Source organism: Ochotona curzoniae, unplaced genomic scaffold, assembly GCF_017591425.1.
Source record: "Ochotona curzoniae isolate NIBS_2020 unplaced genomic scaffold, NIBS_Ocur_1.0 contig_1274, whole genome shotgun sequence".
In the NCBI taxonomy this organism is placed as follows: Eukaryota; Metazoa; Chordata; class Mammalia; order Lagomorpha; family Ochotonidae; genus Ochotona; species Ochotona curzoniae.
In genome coordinates, this window is record NW_024465023.1 from 9601964 (window position 1) to 9626079 (window position 24116).

General features: G+C 39.9%; 1 protein-coding gene across 1 annotated transcript in view; it reads right to left on the minus strand.

Annotated features, from left to right (window-relative positions):
• Window positions 1–23239, minus strand: part of JADE3 (jade family PHD finger 3) — a 43870-nt gene extending 20631 nt beyond the window's left edge. The window contains exons 1-5 of the mRNA XM_040999469.1: window positions 23075–23239; window positions 11378–11568; window positions 9897–10108; window positions 4651–4818; window positions 1865–1981 (exon numbers count right to left, since the gene is read on the minus strand). Of these exons, the coding sequence (XP_040855403.1) occupies window positions 1865–1981; window positions 4651–4818; window positions 9897–10108; window positions 11378–11568; window positions 23075–23205 (819 nt within the window). The 5' untranslated portion in view covers window positions 23206–23239. The remainder of the gene's footprint in view (window positions 1–1864; window positions 1982–4650; window positions 4819–9896; window positions 10109–11377; window positions 11569–23074) is intronic.
• Between the last annotated feature and the right edge of the window lie 877 nt (window positions 23240–24116).

Sequence of the window (24116 nt, forward strand, 5' to 3'; positions counted from 1 at the left end):
AAGTAAAAAAAAAAACACAAATAAAAGCATGAAGAAATGTCTAACTCTCCTAGATATAAAAATTAATTTAGAAAATTAAAAGGGCCTTCAGGAGCCTAGATTGTATTATTTAAATATTCCTTCCCAATAAAAGAATCAGGGGTTACTTGGGAAAGTAGTGGATTCCAGGTATGATTCAAAGAAATCTGCAAGTGCCCTGTGTGATGGCTCAATTGGCTAATTCTCCCACATGGGTGCTGGTTTGTGTCCCAGCTGTATTACTTCCCATCCAGCTCCCTGATGGCCTGGGAAAGCAGTGAAGGATGGCCCAAAGGCTTGGAACCCTGCACTCATGTGGGAGACCCAGAAGAAGCTTCTAGCTGCTGGCTTTGGACTGGCTCAGCTCTGGCTGTTGCGGCTACTTGGGGAATGAACCAGCAGCCAGAAGATCTTTTTCTCTGTCTTTCCTTCTCTCTGCAAATTTGCCTTTACAATGAAAATAATTAAATCTTTAAAAAAGAAAAAAGAAATCTGCAAGATGAATCTGGTGTGTGTGTTGGGAGAAGGGTGTATTCAGTGCTGTGGCACAACACACAAAGCTACCACCTGAAATGCTGACATCCCATAAGGGCATTTGTTTGAGTCTAAGCTGCTAAACCTCTGATCCAGCTCCCCTCTAATGTGCCTAGGAAGGAAGAAGATGGCTCAACTTCTTGTATATCCACATGGGAGACCTGGAAAAAGCTCTTGGCTAGGGCCAGCATGGTAGCCTAGTGGCTAAAGTCCTTGCCTTGCACACGCTGGGATCCCACATTAGAGCCAGTTTGTGTCCCCACTGCCCCACTTCCCATCCAGCTCCCTGCTTGTGGCCTGGAAAAGCAGTTGAGGACGGCCCAAAGCTTTGGGACCCTGAGACCGCATGGGAGACCTGGAAAAACTCCTGGCTCCTGGTTTTGGAACAGCTCAGCTTCATTAGTTGTGGTCACTTGGGAAGTGAACCAGTGGACAGAGGATCTTTCTGTATCTCTTCTCTCATAAATCTGCCTTTCCAACATAAATAATTTCTTAAAAAAAAAATGAACCTGGAGCTACTGTGCCTAAGCTATACCATTGTATGGCATCTTTTCAGTAAAGGTTAATAGGCAATTCCTAATTCCAATTAGTCTGCAGGTTATTTGAATACAGTCTAAGGAGTAGAAGATGGCCAAGCCTTCCTTTCCTCTTTTCAGCAAAGCACCTTGCTACATTTGGACTAGAAAGTAAAGTTATGAAGAGTCAACCTTTATCCCTTCACTGGAGACAACTTCTTTTTCCAGTCTTCTCCAAGCCCTTGATCCTACCAGCTGCTATTATTAGGTTACACATTAGCTGCTACTTCTGTTTCAAACGACTGAATTCCTGTGTCTATGTCTCAGAAATTTTACTTGCATTATATATGGAACAAATGACTATAAGACTGGCTTCCAAAACTAGCCACCAGAATTAATCCACTCAAAGGCATCTTTCTCTAACATTGGTACTACTCATCAAATCATCTTGCCTTAGTCCATACACAGTGACTGAGCCGCAGAATGTGGGCCTGTCTATTTTAGAGCTATAGCTTATTTTCACTTAAGGTGGTATCATCTAGCTTCAGAATGCAATTTATACACTTTGACAGCAAAGGATGGAGATATTCCTATGAATACTGGAAAGGAAAAGCTGGACAGGTCAGAGGTAACAGCTAACAATGATTTCCAGAAATTGCCTATGCAGTGGTGGAGACGTAGGAGTGAGTAGCCTTCCAAGTGATCTTTCAGTTAAGGGAACTACAATTCTCTCACTGGGAGTATCAATCTGGCCAATGTGTGATTAGCTTGCTCCACTACTTCTCATGAGGCCTTACCTGGATGCATGCTCCAGTTTTTATCTTGCACAGGCTGCAGACTAAGGCCCACCGGCTGGGTGGAATTTGGGAGATCTTTGTAATTGGCTCCATTCTTTCAGGGCAAGCGATGTTTACCTACAGATAACACATCATGTAAGCAGGAAGCACCAAGGCATCCCAGAAGTACTTTTCCCAAACCATAAATGATGTCACATGAAGCTCCCGAACATGACCAGTGTAGTGAAGTAAGGCGGCACATCTCTTAAGGTTAATATGGAACCAAGAATAAACAGAAACCTGTCTATCCACTGCATAATTCTTCTATCAATTCCAATAATATAAATGATTCATATATGGGATGAAGGCAAGAATCTAGACTCCACATGATTATCTCAATGGATAAGATTATAAATATTTTACATAGAAACTAAGGAAAGCTACTACAGAAAAAAATAAAGATGAACAAATTCTAGCACCTTTCGTATTTTAGAGATGGTGTCATGTGACTTGTTATTTCATTTAATCAAGTAAGAATGAAAATCAGAGGAAGTAGCAAGTTTTTCCATTTGATTTACAAAGAAGCATAATTATTGTTGGAAAGCTGAAGTAAATTGATATAATGAAGAGACTGAAGCATATAAGCTGAAAAGATCAGACTGATAAGTATTTCTAAAACAAATTTATTGTCAGTGTACTTTCTTAATCAAGTAGCTTAAAAATGAAATTAGTCTTTGGAAAATTTCTGAAAGGAAAGGAATGCTTTAATAAAAGGAAACTTTTTTCTGTGTAGAAATAAGAAATCAAGTAACTGTGTATATTCCTTCCTGTCCCCCCCTTTTTTTTGGACAAACATGTACATGCATTTCTTAGAGACAATTTCAAAAAGAGTGCTGTTGACTGAGGATGGTTAAACCAGTATAAATGCTTTCTACATTAGGAAGCAAACAGAGTTCAAAATGGTATTGGAAAGCAAGAACTAGAAATTCAAAGAGAATTTCAACAGCTGTGAAGGCTTACTCTACTGTTAAATAACTCTTCCCGAATCATATTTCTGACTTTTATGAACTGACAGAGACTGCTTTGTCAGTTGGGGAATCTGCTGCTAGAAAACAATCACTCTCAGGCCAGAAACCCGAGTTACTTTCTAAACTTCTGTAAGTTGGAAGTTCTTCACTAGAAAAAGAAGCTACTACTGTATTTGAGTGTTTAGAAATACTGATGTCTATAAGCTTAAGAACAAAAAAACCTTCAATGTGGGGCTTTTAGTTTAACTCTACAAACTTCATTATTAGATAGCAACTCCCCTAATACCAATATTAACAAGATTAAAGCCAGGGATGAACTACTAATACAGTAAGTGAATTACTAATACGGTACTACCAGTTTCCAATTAACTGAATGGTATACTCTTGTCATGCAGTTGAACTGCCTAACAAATTTGTTAGCTTGGATGCAGTTGAGGAGAGAGGACGTGAGGAATATCTGAACAACTAAAAATTGAGGGGAGACACACAGCCATAAGATATAAGAAAAAGAAATGTCTGGCTGCCCTGCTTCAACTGACTTAGTGTACATACAGCCCTCCAGGAAATAGCATCTGCTGAAAGACCAAGTCAGATAATGAAAAGCAGGATTTTAAGTAAAGAAGGTTTTAAGTAAAGAATGTTGTGCCGAAGCTCTAAGAAACGTTCCAAAAGGTAAAAGATAAGCCTGGGTATTCTGGCGCATCAGGTTACGCCACTGCTTAGGATCTCTGTACCCGCTTCAGAAGGCCTAGGTTTCAGTTATGGCTACTCTATGCTTCTTGATCCTTCTTCTGACTAATGTGTCCTGGAAGGTAGTAGATGATGGTCCAAGTATTTGGGTTCCAGTTACCTACGTGGAAGGTTCAAATGGAGTTCTAGGCACCTGGCTTTAGCCTGGAATAATCCTGGTTGCTGCAGACATTTAGGGAACGAACCAACGGATGAAAGATTTTTGTCTCTCTGCTTTTCAAAAAATATATCTTCAAAAAAATAAAGGGCAATAATCATAGTAGGTAAAAGAACTACTGCTGGGACCAGCATTGAAGTATAGTGTGTAGAACTACCTTTTGGCTGCTCTACTTCCAATCAAGATCCCTTCTTGGTCCCCTGTGCCCTGGTGGGAGGCCTAGAAGATGCTTTTGGCTCCAGATAAACCCAGCTCTGGCCACTGTGGCCATTTGGGGAGCAAACCAATGGATGGAAGATCTCCCTCTCTCTGTAATTCTGCTTTTCAAAGAAATAAAAATTCATACTTAAAAAAAAAAAGAACTAGGCTTATTTTATATGTAGTAGCCCTAAATTAGAAATAACAAAGAATGGATACATAAATAGTATAACTGTATAATAGAAAACCACTCAGCAATCTAAAGCAGTACTGATTATTTTGTACCACATCATGGAGTGCTATCCACACAGAGTACATATTGTATGAGCTCATTTAAATTAAAAAACATATACAAAATTTATGAAGCTCTAAACTTAATATTTCCTATGTTAAGGTAGGTTTTATTTAAAAAAAAAATGTTACTTCTACCTTGATCTTTTGTGCTTCTCTTCCTCTCCAACTGTTGAGATAATCCCTTACAAGCTATTCAGTATGGGATTCCATGGACACTTGTACCCCAAAGGGTCTGAGGGAGCTCAAGCGGAAGCATTACTTACTTCAGAAACATGGGCAAGCATCAAGCATCTTTATACTAGGTCCAAGTCAGTCTTAACACTGTAGGGATCGAGGACATGCTGAAGCAAATAGCCTCCCAGGCCTGGATGAGTTCTTACCTCTGGAATCCACAGGGCACAGCTGACATGAGCCCACTTACTCCCTGTCTTGGTGGACTTCATGGCACCTCCTTTCTTTGGACATAACAGACATTGTGGCTGAATGCCTAGTACACAGGAGCGACAAAGCCAGCTTCCTTCAGGGACCTTGAGGATGCCATAACAGGCCTGGAGGCACGAGGAGGAGAGGAGAGAATAGTCAGCATCTTTTCTACAGGGTCAATGTCTGTTCTGATAGCCACACAACCTTTGCTTTCAAGGGAGGCAACCAAAGCAAAGCAAAAGTGCATTCCCAGGATTTAGTTATTTCACATTAAAAAAGTAATGCCAAGCATCTGTCCCAAGATCAGCTGTTGGTTTCTGAGAACTGGCTTCAAGGATGATAGAACAAGATTAGAAGGAGAAAGACCCAAACGCTAGCCCAATTGTTACCTGACTGTTAGGATTACCTGTTTCTAGAATTTCTCCAATTAGTATGTATTACAATTACTCAAACTTGTTGAACAATTTCTACATGCTGGGTACTATTGTAACCAAGAAAAAAAAAGCGTTGTGAGGAACAAATAAGCTGATGCTTATAAAGTGTAATGAAGCTTGGTGCATAAAAAACACTCAGCAAATCACAGCAATTATTTGCTTGGGTTCAAGAAAAGGGCCTTGTGAATGAATGTTGAATAGAATACTATACTAATAATAACAATCCATAATGAATCCTGCTTCAAATGCTTTATATAAGTTGAACTAATAAATGAATTACTGGGGGAAGTGGGAGATTGATTTGGAAACATTCTAGATTTCTTCTGTATCCCCATTTCCATCCATCCTTTCCTTACTGCTCTACTCTATTTAAACCTGGGGGACACTTAGTTCCACCTGTGTGGCATGGAAGACCCTTCATCACTGATTCAACATGGCAGCTTCAAAAGTCTGCTGCAGGAGATTCATGCTTAGCTCAACCTCAAGTAATAACAGTTGCCATCATACCTACCCTGAAATACCTGTTCCTTTTCCAAACTTCTTTGTACATCACACCCAGTTTTCTTTCTTTCAGATCCATATTTCTGGATTCATTTCACCTACTTTTCTTCAATCTTGGTCCCTGTGGCTTGTTATTCCCAACAAAGTGATTCCCAAGATTCCTGCCTTCCTCTGAATATCCACCACAGCTGTTCCATCCAAGTTCTCCTCATACCATTCTTGTATTGATTGATTTCTAACGCTCTTTGTGCTTTCATTTCCCCTCCTCTATTTAGCTGTCATATTCTTCTAAAACAAAGCTTCTATACCATCTCTTGGTGACAAAACTTTCAACGATTCCTTTTGCTTCCATCTGCTTTCCTATTTAAAAACTATATGTTAGCTACTACGGAAGGCCAGTTAGACCAAGAAGAAAAGAATGGCTTTCCCATTTTTAAGGGCTATAAGAATACGTAACAGAAACTGTACCTGGGAGGCAAAGTTCAAAACATTCCAGGCCCTTGATCTGAAGTGTGCGGTTCCTCACTGTGTTCTCATGCTCCATCACACCCAAACATACAGCTCCTGACTTGGAAAAGCAGGCCTCCTGGTTTACCGTATAATTGATCATTCTATTTCTTCTGGGTCTAACAGTTTTCCTGCTCCACACAGTCAACTTCTTTTCGCAATCAAACCTTTTGACCCTCTGCACCTGGCTCAAACCCCAGGTCTTTCCCAAGAACCTCTCTCAGGCCACAAGAACCTTGTATCTACTCCACTGCCTAACTTCTGTCTGCCACTCTGTGTGATTTCCTTCATAAACTACATAGTCAACAGGGTGTATTCTTGTTCTCTGCTTTGCTGTTGCATTCATCTTCTTGGGGAGATTCTGAAGTCACTGGGGCTACAGCAATCATTTATCTGGAATGTATTTACCTGGAATGCCTCCTATGCTGAGTTCAATTGTGTGGTTTCATAGAATAAATTAATGTAGCTTGGAAACTCACACTGCTCTCCTGACAGAGGAGCCTCATTTTTATAAAGTTCCTAATCTTTGAAGCTGTTCCTTCTCTGAAGTCTAGAATGTTTACCAGGAAATGAAAGCAAGCTTCTTCCCTAAAATAGAGCCTCTTTCAAACTGGCAGAAGGGAGGCCAGTAGCCAGTTCTAGGAATGCCTTTTATCTTCTGACTATTATATCAAGCAGAAAATAATTTACTAAGCCTTTTTTGTGGACTTACTTATTGTGATAAGATCATAGAAGATTATACTTCATAGCAGTGACTCTCAATTTTTTTCTGGACCATAAAATGATGGATCCTGTAGAGTTTTTTGAGAAAATTGCATGCATGCACTGATATATTCATATTATGTATAATTATTTAGAATCTTGGGGAGCAAATAAAGTCAGTATCAAGTATTACATATATATGTAACATGTAAAAATGGTAAGAAAAAACATTAAAAATAAAAACCTGCAAGAATATATGCATCTTTAGGCAAATTAAGTGATGTCTTATGAGTGTTCAGTTGAACTAAGAAGCAGAAAAATAATGCTAACTTTCATTTATTAAAAAGAAATGTTCATCATTAAAGCATAAAAATCCACTCATATGCACTTCTCCTCTAAAGCACTGACTGAAGCATATATTTTTCACTGAAAAACAAAAACTTAACATAGAAAAATCATACTTAATATATTTAGATGCCAGCAGGTCCCGATTCTGTCAGGAGTAAACGAAATCTTCCAAATACTGGTAAATCACTCTTTAGTCAAGAGAGGGAGCTCTAACCTAGGTATTTCTAGGATCTTAGTTGACACACTCTGGACTGGTCTGTCATGTGAAACTTCATATGGTACCAACAGCCCAGCTCGAATACATATCGATTTACACTCTGGAACGCCTGATCAGTTGCTACTGTTATTTCTTCCTAGGTGAGGCAGGGCTATCACAGTCATTGTTTGATATGTTTTAAAAACAAATATAATTCCTTGGGGAGGACTGCTATGTTAAATTTAATTTTGTTGGATAACTGAAAATGATTCCTTAATATTTTGACATAATCATGAAGCAAAAATACGGAGAATTTATGTAGCTGATATTTTTACTATACCTTACAAATCTACTACAGGTCAGTAACAATTTACCTGAAAACCTGAGGTTGAGAAATCTTTGGAAAGTAATCTGGTACATACATGATATATTACCTAACTTCATAATGGGTAGAATTGGATAACAAAACAGATAAAGACTATAAATAGCTTTGAATTGGGCAGGTTTTAATTTTGTCTCTAAATCAGTTTAGGTGTAAAACATCAGCAAACTAGTTTTCTAAGTTGTTATGATTATTGAATTGTGGAGAAGGGACTGTGGGTCATTTTTTTTTCAGATACTGAAGTTCATATTTAAGTGGTAAAGTATTTTTGGTCCTACTGAAAGTGTGATATACGTGTAACTGATAGAGTGAAGAACATTTTAAAAATTTACTAGTTTGAAGGAAGAAAAAGACCCAATTGATCACAGAATAATTTTGAGGATCATTTACATACAGAGGGTGGGGTTAGGTGGTCCAAGTAATACAATCGGAAGTTCTCTCTATTTTTTATGTAATCTATTATAATCATTTCATTCATCTTAGCTGTAATGATCTTGGTATAATAGAGTAATATCCCTTTAGGGTAATGTTGTAAAGTGTGAATTTCTCAGTTTGTCACACCCTCACACTCCATGCCTTCCTTACTCCACCCCACTGCTCTACAGTTCTGAAGCACTCAGAGTAGTTTTGGATACATTCCACCTATTCTTCCTATTGCATCGAAACACATTCCCTTCTCTGAACATACTTTGGTGGTCTACCTGACATCTGCTGTGGTGATTTGATTAAAACTCACTATGGGTCCCATTTTCTGGATGCTATTCCTGATTTCTTTCTCTCCCAAGAATTCCCACAGCATCCTGGACTTGACTGTCCAAAAACACCTGCATATTATGCTAACTTGGATGTTTCATTGTGGCCCCTACAGCAGACAGACTAAGATCTTCCTGGGGGCAGATAGCATGTCTGCCTCTTCAGCACTGACCGTTTCCTCAGCATGCAGCACAGTCTTGGCCCATGGATGGTGCCGAGTACCTATTTACTAGATAAATCAATGACATGAATGAAATATACAAGTAGGTTCAGAAGAGTGAAACATCATTTGGGCTAAGAGTAGAGTTCACAAAAGGACCAAAGTAGATCTTACAAGTTATGTAGGTTTTTGATAGCTGCAGGTGGGAGACCTTTTTAAATTTGTGTGTTACAGACATATAAAGACAAAGGGTTATTAATATATTTTGGATAATCTAATTTCATTAGTGCCTAAAGCTTGTGGGGGAAACAGAGAAGAATTGAAAACAGCACTGATGTAATCATCATTATTTAAACGATATGGTGTACAAACACTGATAGCTAAGTTACTTCACCTCTCCTTAGCAGAGTGCTTTGAACTGAGGATTTAGTCCTTTATATTTCTAAAGTATGACAGTCTTTTTAAGTGGCATGGGGCTAGCATAGCCTAGCAGGTTAATGGCCAATTAACAGACGCTCATGTCTCACACCAGAGTGCCTATATTCCACTCTTGGCTCTAGCTCCTGATTCAAGCTTTCTGCTAATGCAGATTCTTGAGGGGCAGCTGTAATAGCTCAAGTAACTGTTCTTCCCACCTACATGGGAGATCTTGATTGAGTTTTCTGGCTCTGAGTTTCAGACTATTTTGGTCATCTGGGGAGTGAATCAGAGGGAGTTCTACATTTGTTTACCTGTCTATAATAAAAGGGTAAAAAATTTAAAATGTGGGGTGGGCTAAGCTTCCTGGGAGTGATACGTTACAGGATGGAAGAAGGCCTTGGGTATGAAGCTAAGGAGTCCTGATTTATGTCTGTAGCAAGTGTAAACTCACCAAAGTTACTGACCCTAAGTGTAACCTGATGTCACAGGGATTTGAAGGCAGATGAAAAGATTACCAGGTAGGCAGCAAGGAGTCACCCCTGGGGGCTGGGGGAGATTGAATACAGCAGGAAGTGACAAAATGCAGATCAGAAGGTAGTCCTTTTGAGTAAAGTTTATAGGTAAGTTATCTAAGGGATCATAAGAAGTATTTGAATATGGAGGAAATTTCTGAATAACTGCCAGGCCAAATTATAATTTTCACCCTTAAATGCAAGCTACTACCCAGATTTTGGTGGAGATCATTACTGAGATTCAGAAGGGCTGACTGGGGGGAGGTGGTGGTCTCCATTCTCACTAACCTGATGCACACAGATGTTACACTTATCACAGAATACCATATCATTTCCTTCTTCACTGTCTGGAGATCGGCACACATCACAGATCACATCTTCATCATACTCGATGCCGAGCCCTTCTTCTGTCTCAATAGCGTGGCTCATATTTTCATGGCATCGGCGTTCCATGGCTTCTATTGCCTTTTCCAAAAGATTTTCATCAACTGGGTCGTAACCTGCACAGAAACAGAACCAATCAATTTACCCATTGGTCAGCTGTCATCTGCAGATCATCACTGTAAGCCCAGTAGAATTCTGAATGATAAAACCATCCATTATCTGCTCTGAAATAAAATTTACCTATAATTATAAATTAATGTTTGACACATGAAAGGAGAAATACATTTCACCATATTGCTTAACAGACAGATTACTGACCCTTTCAATTTTGTCTAAATTTTAGCCAGTCTCCTTTTAAATCTCTCTCTACATTTTTAATCCCATTGTGAGCAGATAATCCAGAGTTTTGTAATTCTGAACACTTTAATTTGTAGCATAATAAAATAATTAAAATCAAATCATGTAACTATTTTGACATTAGTAATTCATTCTTAGAAAATTAGCTTCACTGAGTATATCTAATGGTTATGCAAGAGATTTTTTTTAAGTGAAAACATATTATGCCATAAAAATTCCAGATACTGGGCCCAGTGCGATGGCTCAGTGACTAAATTCTCGCCTTATAACAGTCAGAATCCCATATGGGTGTTGTTCATGTCCCTGCTGCTCCACTTCCCATCCAGTTCCCTGCTTGTGGCCTGGGAAAGCAGGGGAAAGACAGCTTACATCCTGGGGCCCCTTGCACCCAGGATGAAGAAGCCCCTGGCTTCTGACTTTGGATTGGCTTGGCTTCACTTGTTGTTGTCACTTGTGGAGTGAAACAGCGGACGGAAGATCTTTCCTTCTGTCTCTTCTTCTCTCTGTATATCTGACTTTGCAATAAAAAAATAAATCTTTAAAATAAATAAATAAGAAATACAAGTCCTGTATTAAGTGATACAGTCCCAGCAATCTGTAAACTTTTGAGGTGTTGCCCAATGCTAAAGACGGAGCTTCTCTTCGTCCTCCTGGTAGAGGTAAAAACTTTCTGACCAGAGCGCTTTTCAGAGCAGCGCCAAGACTTGGTCTCAGAATCCTTCTAAATCAGCCATGATCATAATCAATCACATTCAGAATTAAGAAAGCGGCCTTATAGAACCTACAAGCCTTCCCTGATCTATGATATTTATCATGAATGGAAAAGTCAGATTTAAGTGTTATTGTTCTATTTTAGTATATTCATGTATCCGTGGAAACACTTCATTAAGATCAAAGAGAAAAACAAATGAAAAGGGCAGAAAATAAAGGAAGCAACAAGATAAAAACACATTAAAGGCTCTGGACAACTTAACCAAAACATCATGAGTTGAATCAAGATACAACTTACTTATGAGAAGATAACTCACCCATTTCTGCAAGGTCTGCATTAAGTTCCTGAAGCCAGAAAATATCCATATCATCTAGGTCGTAGCGGCAGACAGCAGATGCCAATTCCAGAATGTTAGGGCAGCCAGGCTCTGTGGACTCAGAGCTGGAGCACTGAATATATTTCCGGGGTTGAACAAACTGGACATCCTTCGCTTTCTCAGCTGTAACCCTAGGAAAGCAAGACAAAGACAAAAATCAACAAACGACAGACTCTGTGCACTGACTGCATGGGCCCAACAACTCTGAGGCTGTACATACAGCAGAGTTAGATGATCTACTTCTCGCCCTGGGTAAATGTTCTGTTTTGCCTGCCAGGAGGTATGGCAGTTCCCTTTCTAGGAAGCAAATGGTTCTGAAAATTTAGTTTTGTCATCTGCTACTCAGAGGTTGTTAACAACATGCTCTCATCTACCATCACAAATCTTGGCTACATCACAAGTTGAATCTCCATTGCTGGTCATTGATCAAATACTTCGGTTCCTGTCACCCATACACAAAAAGGCCACACACACAACAAATCACTGAGTAACATAAAATTTAAAATGTGTTTTTATTTTCACATAAAAAAACAATATTTTCCTCTCATTGGAATCTTATTACAATATAAACTAAAGCAAATGTATAAGATTTGAAACTTGTTTATTGATATCCTAAAAACACCTGAGTGTTTTTTTTTAGTAAGATTTATTTATTTGAAAGAGTTATAGAGAGAGGGAAGAAAGATATCTTCCATCTACCAGTTCATTCCTCAGATGGCCTCAGTGGCTGAGACTCGACCAAGTCAAAGACAGGAGCCAGGAGCCAAAAGCCAGAGTTTTATCTAGGTCTGCCATGAGGATTTTAAGAATCTAAATATTTGGGCCTTCTCCCACTGCTTTCCTCGACCATCAGCAGGATTGGAAGTGGAATAATCAGGATACAAATTGGTGCGCATGTGGAATACCTGTTATGCCATAACACCTGCTGCTTTTTAAATTTTTTAACAATTTATTTTGATCAGTGTGAAACAGAGACAGGGAGAGCCAGACAGATAACGAACCAGAAATACCTTATAAGATCCTGTTTCCCTTCCCTAATGCCTGCAATAGCCAGGGCAGGGTCAGGCTGAAGGCAGGAGCCCAGAACTCAATCTCAATCTCCCACATGGGTGGCAGGGATCCAGGTACCTGAGACATCACCTGCTGGCACTGACAGTGTGCCATTAGCAGGAAGTTGGAATAAGGAATGAGGCTAAGAACTTGCACCCTGGCTCTTTTATATGGGATGCAGACCACCCAAGTGCTTTGCCAAATGTCCACCCCTGTTATTTATTATTGACTAATGTCAAAATCATCCATAGTCTACCTAGAAACATGTAGCAGGGTTAACATAATCTTTGTAGAATTCACTTCAAAAAAATTGCTAAGCAGCTGTAGTGCACAATGGAAACTAGCTAAGTATTTCTCTGCACTGTTCCTCTCAGCCACCACGTTCTCCTACCCTACAAGGCAAACTACAGAAAAGCCAGTGAAACAAAGGGAAAACATAGGCTGAAGGGAAGACAAGGATTCTTAAAGGATTTCTTTCACACTCTTTGTTCTCTCACAAGGGTGGCAGGGGAACAGGTACTTAAGCCATCATCTCTGTGCTTTCCCATGCATATTGGCAGAGATTTGAACCAGCACTTTGATATGGGATGCTGTTGCATGCAGCATCTTAATCCACTGTGCCACAATGCTCTCCACTCCGTCCCCCAGCACGACTTGGCCTCTGATTCTACTTACTTGCTTATGTGTACCCTGGGAAGTGGCAGTGATGACTCAAGTACCTGGGCTACTGTGATCCACACAGGAAACCTGGGCTTCTGGATTTAGTTTGGTCCAGTCCTAGCTATTAAGGCATTAGAGGAGTGAACTAGTACATAGAACAGTTTCATATCTCTTGCTCTCTCCCTCTGTCTTCCAAATGAATAAATATTTTAAAAAATAATAGTTACTTATTTGAAAGACAGAGTTATATAGAGAAAGGGAGGTAAAAGAGTAACATCTTCAATGTGGTGATTTACTTGTTAGATGGCTGTAGTGGCCAATACTGGGCCCTGCTGAAGTCAGGAGCTAGGGGTGTCATCTGTGGCTTCCACATGGGTGATAGGGGCTAAACCATTTGGGCTGCTGCAGCTATCTGAGAAATGAACCAGGGGGTGGTTCTACTTGTATCTCTGTCTCTCTCTGATTTTAAATTAATAAATATATTTTAAGAAATAAACAGGGCCTGGTGTGATAGCCCAGTGGCTAAATCCTTGCCTTGCAAGTGCTAGGATTCCACATGGATATTGGTTCATGTCCAAGATGCTCCACTTCCTATCCAGCTCCCTGCTTGTGGCCTGGGAAAGTAGCAGAGAACGGCCCAAAGCCTTGAGACCCTGCTAGCCCACATGGGAGACCCGGAAGACGCTCCTAGCTCCTGGCTTTGGATCAACTCAGCTCTGGCCAATGTAGTCACTTGGGAAGTGAACCAGTGGATGGAAGATCTTTCTATCTCCTCTCTGTACATCTGCCTTTCCAATAAAATATATCTTTATAAATGAATGAATGAATGAATAAATAAATAAATAAATAAAACATTCTCACTATTCTTTCAGGGTTGGCATTGTGGTATAGCAGCTAAGGTTATACTGGTATCACATATGGATTCCAGTACATGATCCATTTCCAATCTAGTTCCCCATTAATGATCTGGGAAAGCAATGGAGGATGGCTCAAGTCTTTGGGAACCTGCAGCCATGTGGGAGACCCAGAAGAGGCTCCTGACTCCTGGTTTCAGATCCGCTCAGCTTTGGACATTGCGGCTATTTGGGAAATAAACTAGCAAATGGAAGATCTTTCTTTCTCTGTCTGATAATCTTCCTTTCTAATAAAAGTAAATAAGCATTAAAAAAAGAAATTTCAAGGGAAGAAAATATTAAAAGACAATGAAAATAAGAACATAAGAACACATCAAAATTTATGAAATACAGCTAACAAGACAGAAGGAAGCTTACAGCACAAAATGCTTACATTAGAAGAGGGAAAGTTTCAAAAATAATAAGCTTTTAACTCAAACTAGAAAAAAGGAGAGCAAAGTAAACTCAAAAGTAAGCAGAAGGATGGGAATAATAAATATTAGAGCAAAAATCAGTATGATTAAAACCAGAAAAATGAAAAATATAATGAAGCAACAACTTTACAAAATGTTCAGTGTAACTAGCCAGTTGCAAAAGAAAAAAAGACACAAAATTTCCAACATCAGGAATTAAAGAGGGATATAATTTTTTTTCTTGTTTCAAGTGTGTACACAGTCACTCACAGAAACATCTTCCCCAGTCCCCATTCCCCCAGAAGCATCTTTATGATGAGTGCCTTATTATCTTTATTTATTTATTATCTGTCATCTTGGTGTTTATTGGTTGATCAAACTAAGTTTTTGTTATTCTTAAGGTGTTTTCATTACTGCTAGACAAAGGTGCACATTGTGATCTGCTGCTAAATTTGCTCAGAAACCACCCTAAATAGGGTGCATCACTACTCCTGGTTGAAGTGGAAATCTAGGTTTGCCACCACCTTTGTTGGAGATGGTTGGAGTGGCCCAAAGTTTTTTCTGTGGTGTTGGGCTATAACAGAACAGATATTATCTAAATGTTTTCTGATTTGATATGTTGTCCCTTTGTAACCAATTGGCTAGAGAAAACAAGCTGCTTTTAATGACTTTTTGAGAAAAAAGTCTTTGCTGGTTGTTTCTGGATTGTCACCTTCTCCAGCACCAAGTCTGACAACAAGAAAGCCAAGAAAATATACAGCCTTGTTGTTTACTCAGATCTCAAGGACTGGTGCTGTTTTGACTGCTTGAGGTTTATGTGAGTATAACACAAAATGTTCAGGGCTCTGAGCTGTACTCAGTGGGAAGCACAGGGAAAAGTACAGTTAATTCTACCTTTCTGTAAATGGAATTCTGGTAAAGACTGCTAAATTTTAAAATGAAAGCAACAGAAAAGACGTTACGAATAATTATATACACATAAATTTGACAGCTAAAACAAATCAACCCCTTAAAACACAAGCTACCCAAAGGCACAAAATATGCAGTAAATTAAATAGCTCCATAATGTAAAAAAAAACAAACAAACAAACAAACAAACAAAAAAAAACCCCACAAAAAAACAACTTATTTCAAAAGCAGAGAGAGTGAGAGAGCAAGAAAGAGAGATCTCATCTCCAAGGGTTCATTCTCTGTTAGGATTGGGCCGCACTGGAATCAGGAGCCAGGAACTTCACCTGGGCCTTTCATGGGGGTGTCAGGAAGCCAAGGACTTTGGTCATCAGCTGCAGCTTTTCATAGTGCATCAGCAGAGAGCTGGGTTAGCGGCAGAGCAAGCAAGACTTAAATCAACTCTGATAAAAGATGCCAGAATTTCAAATAACAGCTTAACTGACTGTGCTACAATGCTAATCTACTAAAAAAATTCCCAAAACACAAGTCTCCAAGTCCATTGTTGAATTTTAACCAATGTTTAAACAATGGTCAAAGTACCTTGACTACCCTGTGCACAAGATGCAGCTCACTCTCAGCAAAATGCAGAGCCCAGGCCTAAGGAAGGTTCTGGAAAAGCTTTCCTCATTTCTTGATATGTGGAAGTGCTACTTTCAGGGTTTTTGCTTGTTTGTTTTTGTTTTGTGGTGGGGTGGGGGGGAGCAGGGAGGAGGGACAAGTGGGCAGCCAGAGAACTAGCAGGTGTCTTGCAGGTGTGATGAGGGCACCACCCATCCGTGTATTCCCTCCAGGACGCTGGTACTTTTCACTGATGTCACAAAGCCGAGGAAGCAGCTTGCTTCAGAGTAGAGGGCTCTCACCTCCAAGGAAAGTCTAAAATTATTTTCCGCAACTCTTTTCAGAGCAGTGGGGAGAGGAGTGGGCATGGAAAGGGGCATGGCCTCCCGGAAGAAATTTACCCCGGGGGTGGGTGTCCTAAGGGACCCTTCCTGTAATTTAGTTATCAGTCACAAAAAAAATATTTTAAAAGTTTGGTTTGGGTACCCTTGAGCCATGAGGACAATGCTGCATATGGCCCTCCCCACCTCTACCCCTCCGTGGTCCCCAGGGTGCTGGCCAGGCTGAGGTGGCAGACATCTAGGCAGCAGTGGGCTGCCTAACTCACCAACTGCCCCAGGCCTGCAAAGCCCACGTGATCTTTTGCTATGCCAGCCAGGAGCATGTGGCACCTGGTGGGAATGGCAGAGGGTAAGGAGAGTCCTAGGAGAGTGAGGTGGGGTGAGGGGAGGTTGTGGGGCACTGTCCCCTGGAGTGTTGGAGTTTTGTCCTGAGAGATGCCTGTGGCTTTCCTGGGAATAGGCAGAGCCCTGTTGGGGTTGGGGTGGGCTGCTAGAGGCGGGGGCACTGCCAAGGATTAAGAATTAAGCACTGAGAGAATGGCAGCTTTGGGGACTGGGAATTGGAGACTGCAGAGTTCAGAATACCAGGCACAATGAAAGAGGAACGTTGCTGCATTGTGCTGCAACATGGACCACCTTGTGACATGCAGGCAAGGGCAGCCCTTTGAATTCTGCTGGTCCTTCAAGCCTAGGAATGATTTAAAGGATCCAGGTTTTCAAATTCTTGTCACCTTTATAAAGGGCGGGAAAGTATTTTTTTTTTCCTTGCATTAGTATTTTCACCCAGGGCCCAGTGCTTAGTAGCTAAAGTCCTCGCCTTGCACGCACCAGTACCCCATATGGGTGCCGGTTCTAATCCCGGCAGCCCCATTTCCCATCCAGCTCCCTGCCAGTGGCCTAGGAAAGCACTGGAGGACGCCCAAAGCCTTGGGACCGCGCGGGAGACCTGGAAGAGTCTCCTGGCTCTTGGTTCTTGGCTCCTGGCTTTGGATCAGCTGAGCTCTAGCTGTTGTGGCTGCTTCGGGAATGAATCAACAGACAGAAGATCTTTTCTGTCTCTCCTCCTCTCTGTATATCTGACTTTCCAATAAAAGTTTTTTTTTTCAGCCAGAAAATTTTCCTTTAAAGCTTTCTGTTAAATTTTTCTTTTAAAAAGTAGAAGATAAAATAAGCTCCCAAAAGGAATTCTAAACAAATGCTTCTAAAAAAGAGAAAAAGAGGGAATACTCTTCAACTAATTGTATAGGGCAATGATTATCCTGATATAACACCAGATAAAAACATATGGAGAAAAGTATTAGCTAATATTCCTCAGGAACATAGACACAAAAATTCTCAACAAGGTGTTAACAAACCAAATCAAACAGTATCTAAAAAAGAACGATGAACTATGACCAACTCGATGCAATGAACTGAATTACGCTCCTCCAAAACTCCTATGTTGAAGTTTGAACTCTGACTGTGACTATCTGGAGAACAGGTCCATGTGGAATACTGAGATTAAACAAGGTCATAAAGATGGGGGATTTATCCACCAGTGCTTGTCAGGTTGCCTCTCCCTACCTTCCCATGTCCCACACATCATGGAAAGGCCACGGGAGCACACAGTGAGAAGCCAGTAATCAAGGAAGACTGCCCTCACAGAACATTGAACCCTGCTAGTTTTTTACGTGGGACTTTCTCGCTCCAGAATTTTGAGAAATTTCTGTTGTTTAGCTGCCCATCCGATGGTATTTTGTTATGTACCTGTAATCTAATACATTGGGGTCTAACCCAACAAGGTAAACTTGGCTCAATAATACAAATTCAACAAATGTACTCTGTAATATTAACCGGTTAAACAATGAAAAGTCACATGATCATGGACAAGAAATTTTGTGATAAAATTCAACACCCATTTATAGTATAAGTACAATAAACTAGGAGTAAGGCAGGTGAACGTCCTCTTGGTAAAGAGTATTGAGTATCTATAAAACCCCTAAAACTCACATCATGCTCAATATTAAAAGAATGGGAACAAGGAAAGCTGTCTCAAGATTGGGAACAGGGAAAAATGCTAACACTACTGCTATTAACACAGTACTGGAGGGTTTTGCCATCTGAATAGGAAAAGAAAGAAAAGATAAAGAGATCAGAAAGGAAGAAATAAAGCTACCCTTTTCACATGACAAGGTGGTTCAGATAGGGAATTTCAAGGAATATTTTTGGAAAAACTGACAAAACTACACAATTCAGCAAGGCAATGAGGATAAAACTGACAAAAAATTGGTTGTGTGTATATATCAGTGAATACATAGCAATCAAGTTAGAAACACTATTAAAATTGTTAAAAAGTTTTTAGCATAAGTATAAATCTAGGGAACTACATATAGGACTTGATTACTGAAAAGTATGTAATGTTGGGCCCAGTGCAGTAGCCTAGTGGCTAAATCCTCGCTTTGCAAGCATCAGGATCCCATCTGGGCACCAGTTGTTTCCCAGCTGCTCTGCTTCCCATTCAGCTCCCTGCTTGTGGCCTGGGAAAGCAGTAGAGAACGGCCCAAAACCTTGGGACCCTGTGCCCAAGTGGGAGACTCGGAAGAGGCTCCTGGTTCCTAGCTTTGGATCAGCCCAGCTAGCCTCAGCTTGTGCGGCCACTTGGGGAGTGAAATCAGCAGATGGAAGACCTTCCTGTCTCTCCTCTCTGTAAATGTGACTCTCCAGTAAGAATAAATAAATCTTTAAAAGCAAACCTATTTAATGTTGATGAAAGAAATGAAGGAGACGGGGTCGGTGTTGTGATGTAGATTAAGCTGCTGCTTGTAATGTTGGTAACACAGGTCCTGACGGGTTCTGCATGCCCCACTTCCAATTCAGCTCCCTGCTGCTGTGCATCCCGGGAGGCAGCAGGTAACGGCTCACGCAGTTGGGTCCCCCTACTGCTCACGTGGAAGACTAGGATGAAGTTCTGGGCTCCTGATTTCAGCCTGGCCCAGCCATGGCTGTTCCAGCCATTTGAGAATTGAACTAGTGGGTGGAAGTTCTCTCTCTCCCATCCCCATCACTCTGCCTTTAAAACAAATAACAATGTCTTAAAAAAAAAAAAAAGAAATCAAAGGTCCAAATAAATTAAAAAAAAAAAGGAAGGTTCAATTTAGTAAGAATGACATTTTTTCCTCAAATAATAAAGATTTAATGCCAAGTCCTACCAGCAGGACTTTAGATATAATTTTAAAATTTGTATGGAAAGATAAAGAAACTAGAACAGCTGCAGTAATTTGGAAAAAAAAAAGTGGAGGGAATCAATTTAGCTAATTTTGAACTTAGATCGATACCTCCCATCTTATAGAACAAAAGTTCAAACTGAATTATATGTTTTAACTGTCAAATGTAAAACTATAAAACTCTTAAAAGAACACATAGGAGAAAATTGTTGAGACATTGGCTATGTGGGAACTTCACAAAAAGGATATTAAAAGCATGATACAAACAAATAAAATTTCTATACAGTGAACTTCATCAAACTCACTTTTATTTTGTGAAAGACCCTACAAAGAGGATAAAAAGACCATTCATGGTAGACTGGGAAAATATTTGCAAAGCACATATTTGATTCCATGGATTCATGTATCAATTATTTTAAAAAATTACTGTCAAAACTCCGAAGAGTTTATATGGATGGCAAAAAGGAAATCTTAAGACTAGGACCTAAGTAAACAGCCAATCTGGGAGTAATTTCACAACATGGTGCTAAATAAATAACCTTGAACTTAGTATGTAAAAATGTTAAATTTTGTTTCAAAAATTTTATGAACATAAAAACTAATTTTTCATCAATGTTCCAATACCATTTCATGTCACAAAATTTTTAAGGTAGCCCACAAAAAGCAAAAAGCAAAAATCACACGACATAGTTTGGGACCTGTAAGATGATGCACTAAGCAGTTATAGTTGAGGAGATGATCTATTTCAAACATAAAGCTTCAATATTACATTAGTTGAGCCTCCAAACTGGTTGACTCATATTGAAAACCAAAAGGAAAACACAAGGCAATTGACAGAATTATGGAAATTTCTATTCAATTCAGGAAATAAGATGAACATATTCCATAACAATTATGTTCCAAGTGTTATTCCTAGACTAGTAGCATCAGCATCATGTAGGGAATTGTTAGATACAAAATTTGATGCCCCACACCTCAGATCTACTGAATCAAAAGCTCTGGGAATAGGGCTAAAAAGTTTAACAAGCCCTCTAGGTAATTATGATGCATCCTAAAATTTGAGAATCACTGTTCCACAGGGAATGTTATATCCTACAGTAAGATTCTTAATGATGCCTTCTAAAAACCAAGCAAATTATAAAGAAAATGTGGCACATGTACACAATGAAATACTACTCAGCCGAAAATGGATGAAATCTTGTCATTTATAACAACAGGGATGAAAGTGGGAATCATTACTTCAGTGAAAAAAGTCAAACACCGAAAGGCAATTATATGATTTCACTTTCATGTGAAGTCTAAAAATGCTGTTCTCACAGGCGTTAATGATGGTTACCAGAGGCAGGGAGGAAGAAAAGGGGCAAAGCTTAGCAATGGGTACTGGGTCACACAGCTAGCTAGGAATAAGAACCATGACCACAGACAGTTTAGACACTGCATATTTCTCCCCATCAAAAACCATCACAATTAAACTAGAAGATAGGGTTTATGATATTTTTACCACAAAGAAATGCTGAATGTTTGAAGAGACATTTACCTTCGTTGGACATTCTACAATGCACACCCATATCAAAACGTCACATAGTACCCCATAAACATGTACATTTTTTTTTACATCTGTTGAATCTTTTAAAAATAAAAAGTAGAAATCTATACACTCTATTTACCAAAAGCAATTAGTTCAGGATTTCACTAAGAAATTAATACAGATAATTTAATAGTCTTAGTGTTCAATGAAAATTAAAAGTTGCATGTGGCAAAGAAATGTGCCAAACAGAAGAGATTTAGCAAAAAATTCCTATCCTATCACTTAAAATGATAAATATTCTAAACTTTCAGAACAAATATAAGGATATTAAAGCTTTATATGTATTAGGCATCATGTTTCTATTTGAGAATAAGCTTTTTTAGTTTTTACAATTGTTACTAAACTACTGCTCCATTCTTGCTACCCAACTTATATGGTTTACTATCAGATAGACACCATTTTAAAGGAGCACACTGAAATTTTCCACTTAGCCTGAATAATTAAAATCATTTCCATCAGTAAATCTTTGATACTGACTGACTTACCAACAAGATCAAAGTAAACATGTTAGTTACTCTCAATAATAACCAGGGCAGTTACAGGTATATACATAAAAAAAGGTCATGAAAAAATGAAATAAAAGTATGGGTTTAGGGCCTGGCACAACAGCCTAGCAGCTGGGGTCCTTGTTTTGCATGCGCCGGGATCCTATTTGGGTGCTGGTTTGTGTCCAGGTTGCTCCACTTTCCTTCCAGTACCCTGCTTGTGGCCTGGGAAAGCAGTAGAGGAGGGATTAAGCCTTGGGACCCTGCATCTGTGTGGGAGACCCAGAAGAAGCTCCTACCATCCGAATTTGGATCGGCTGTGGAGCTTTCCATCAAGAAGTATAAAACAGCTTCTCTGTGAATGGAATAGCTTGGGCTTGGGTTTCTAGAAGTGATTTCACAAGAAGTTCTGGAGCATGAGTAGGTCTTGAGTATCTGCAGCTAGGGGCATGCTTACCTCTGTCTTTAAGAACTTGACAGAGTAGAGAACAGATGAACAATGAGATCTAAAAAGCAGTGATTTCTCAATTCAATCAAATATTGAACATTTTATTTCGTGTCAGTTATTGTGTAAAGCACCAAGAACACAGAGACCAGTAAGAAAAAATGGCCTCCAAACCAGTCACTACTCTCGAAGAACGGAACTTACTGCTTACTCTGGCAGAAAAGGCTTTCTCTCCTCTGTTAAAAGCAAAGTATTCTCTCTTATTTCAACTTTCTTCTTCAGTCTGCAAATGAAGGCTGTGTGCCTGCAGTCAACCCAATTATTCCAATAATCCTTCTTCATTTGCGAATACACATTTTTATAAACTCTATGTTTTAGTTCACTATTTACAGACACCATCACAATAATGCCCCTATTCTACCGAAGCAAGTTCTCATCTGTGTTAATCAGAGCTCTGTTTCTCTTTGAAGACTAATAAACACTATTGATAATTGAGTCATACTTGGAAATCCTGGTCTCTAAAAATGTATCATTATTCCAGGCTGGACTTCAATTTCATCTATAAATGGCCACATAATTATGTTCATAAGTAATGAATCTTAATTTAACTATTGCCCTATTGCAATGTGATATAATGTATTATTGGGGCCCGGCACAGTGGCCTAGTGGCTGAAGTCCTTGCCTTGCATACCCGGGATCCCATATGGGTTCCAGTTTGTCTACCAGGCTGCACTTCTCTTTCAGCTCCCTGCTTGTGGCCTGGAAAGCAGTAGAGGATGGCCCAAAGCCTTCGGATCCCGCACCTACATGGGAGACCTGGAAGAAGCTCCCAGCTCCTGGCTTTGGATCAGCCCAGTCAGCCCCGGCCATTGCAGCCATTTGTGGAGTGAATCAGCAGATGGAACACTTTGTTTTTCCTTTACTCTGTAAATCGACTTTCCAATAAAAATAAAATGAATCTTTAGCAACAAGTATTACTGGTCTATAACCAGTACACACACAAAACTGAAACATCCAGTTTCCAAACCAAAGATGCAAGTATGCAAATACCTGAGGGAAGGTTGTGGAAAATGGTCCGGATTGGCTGGTACCTGGACTCCTTTTTCCCATTCTTCCTTCCATGTATCCGTAAAGAGGTAATAGCTGTCTGGATTAACGTGATGAGAATCTGGAATTTTCATGGCACTGATAAGGTCCTTTCGGAATACCTGGGAAAATAGTGCACGCAGTTTGAGAAGGCCATCACTATTGGATAATATCATTAAAATTTTTGTTTGAAAGGCAGAGAAATGAGACAGAGAGGGGCAGAAAGACACAGAGATAGATCTCCCATCCACCGGTTTACTCTTCAAAGGCCCATGACAGCCAGGGCTTGGTCGGGCTGACGTCAGGAGCGAGGAACTCAATCTGTGTCCTATATGTGTAGCAGGGACTTAACTATTTAAGTCATCATCTGTGTGTATCAGCAGGAAGCTGGAATAGAGAGTAGATGGAGGACCTGAGACCAGGAATTCCTGAAATGGAATGCAGAAATCTTGATCTGTTAAACATCTGCTCCCTAAAACCAATCTGAAAAGATCATCCCCTTGGGCTGCACAGTGGCATAACAAGCTAACCCTTTGCCTGCAGAGCTGGCATCCTCATATGACTCCTGGCTGTTCCACTTCAATCCACATCCCTGCTTATGACCTGGGGAAGCTGGAGAGGAAGGCTCAAGTCCTTGCTGTATAGGAGACCCCAAAGAAGGTTTCAGCTTTAGATTTGCTCAACTCCAGCTGCTGGTTGTTGCCACATGGGGAGTGAACCAGCAGAAGGAAGATTTCTCCTCTCTATGCAATTCTGCATTTCAAATAGAAAGCTCATTCCTATCCATTCTGCTTCAAATAAAAGAAATCCCTTTAACTTTCTTTTTAGATTTTTTTTTTTTAAATTTTGATGATCCTTACATACTTGATTAGGGTTCAAAGGGTCAAGGGCTACAGGAAAGTGGGTAAGACCGTTGTTTCCACATTCTCTTTTTTCCTTCCTGTATCTGGGGGCAGGGGAGAGACAAAGGGACAAGCCACACCCACCCTCCCAACCATCCTAGGGA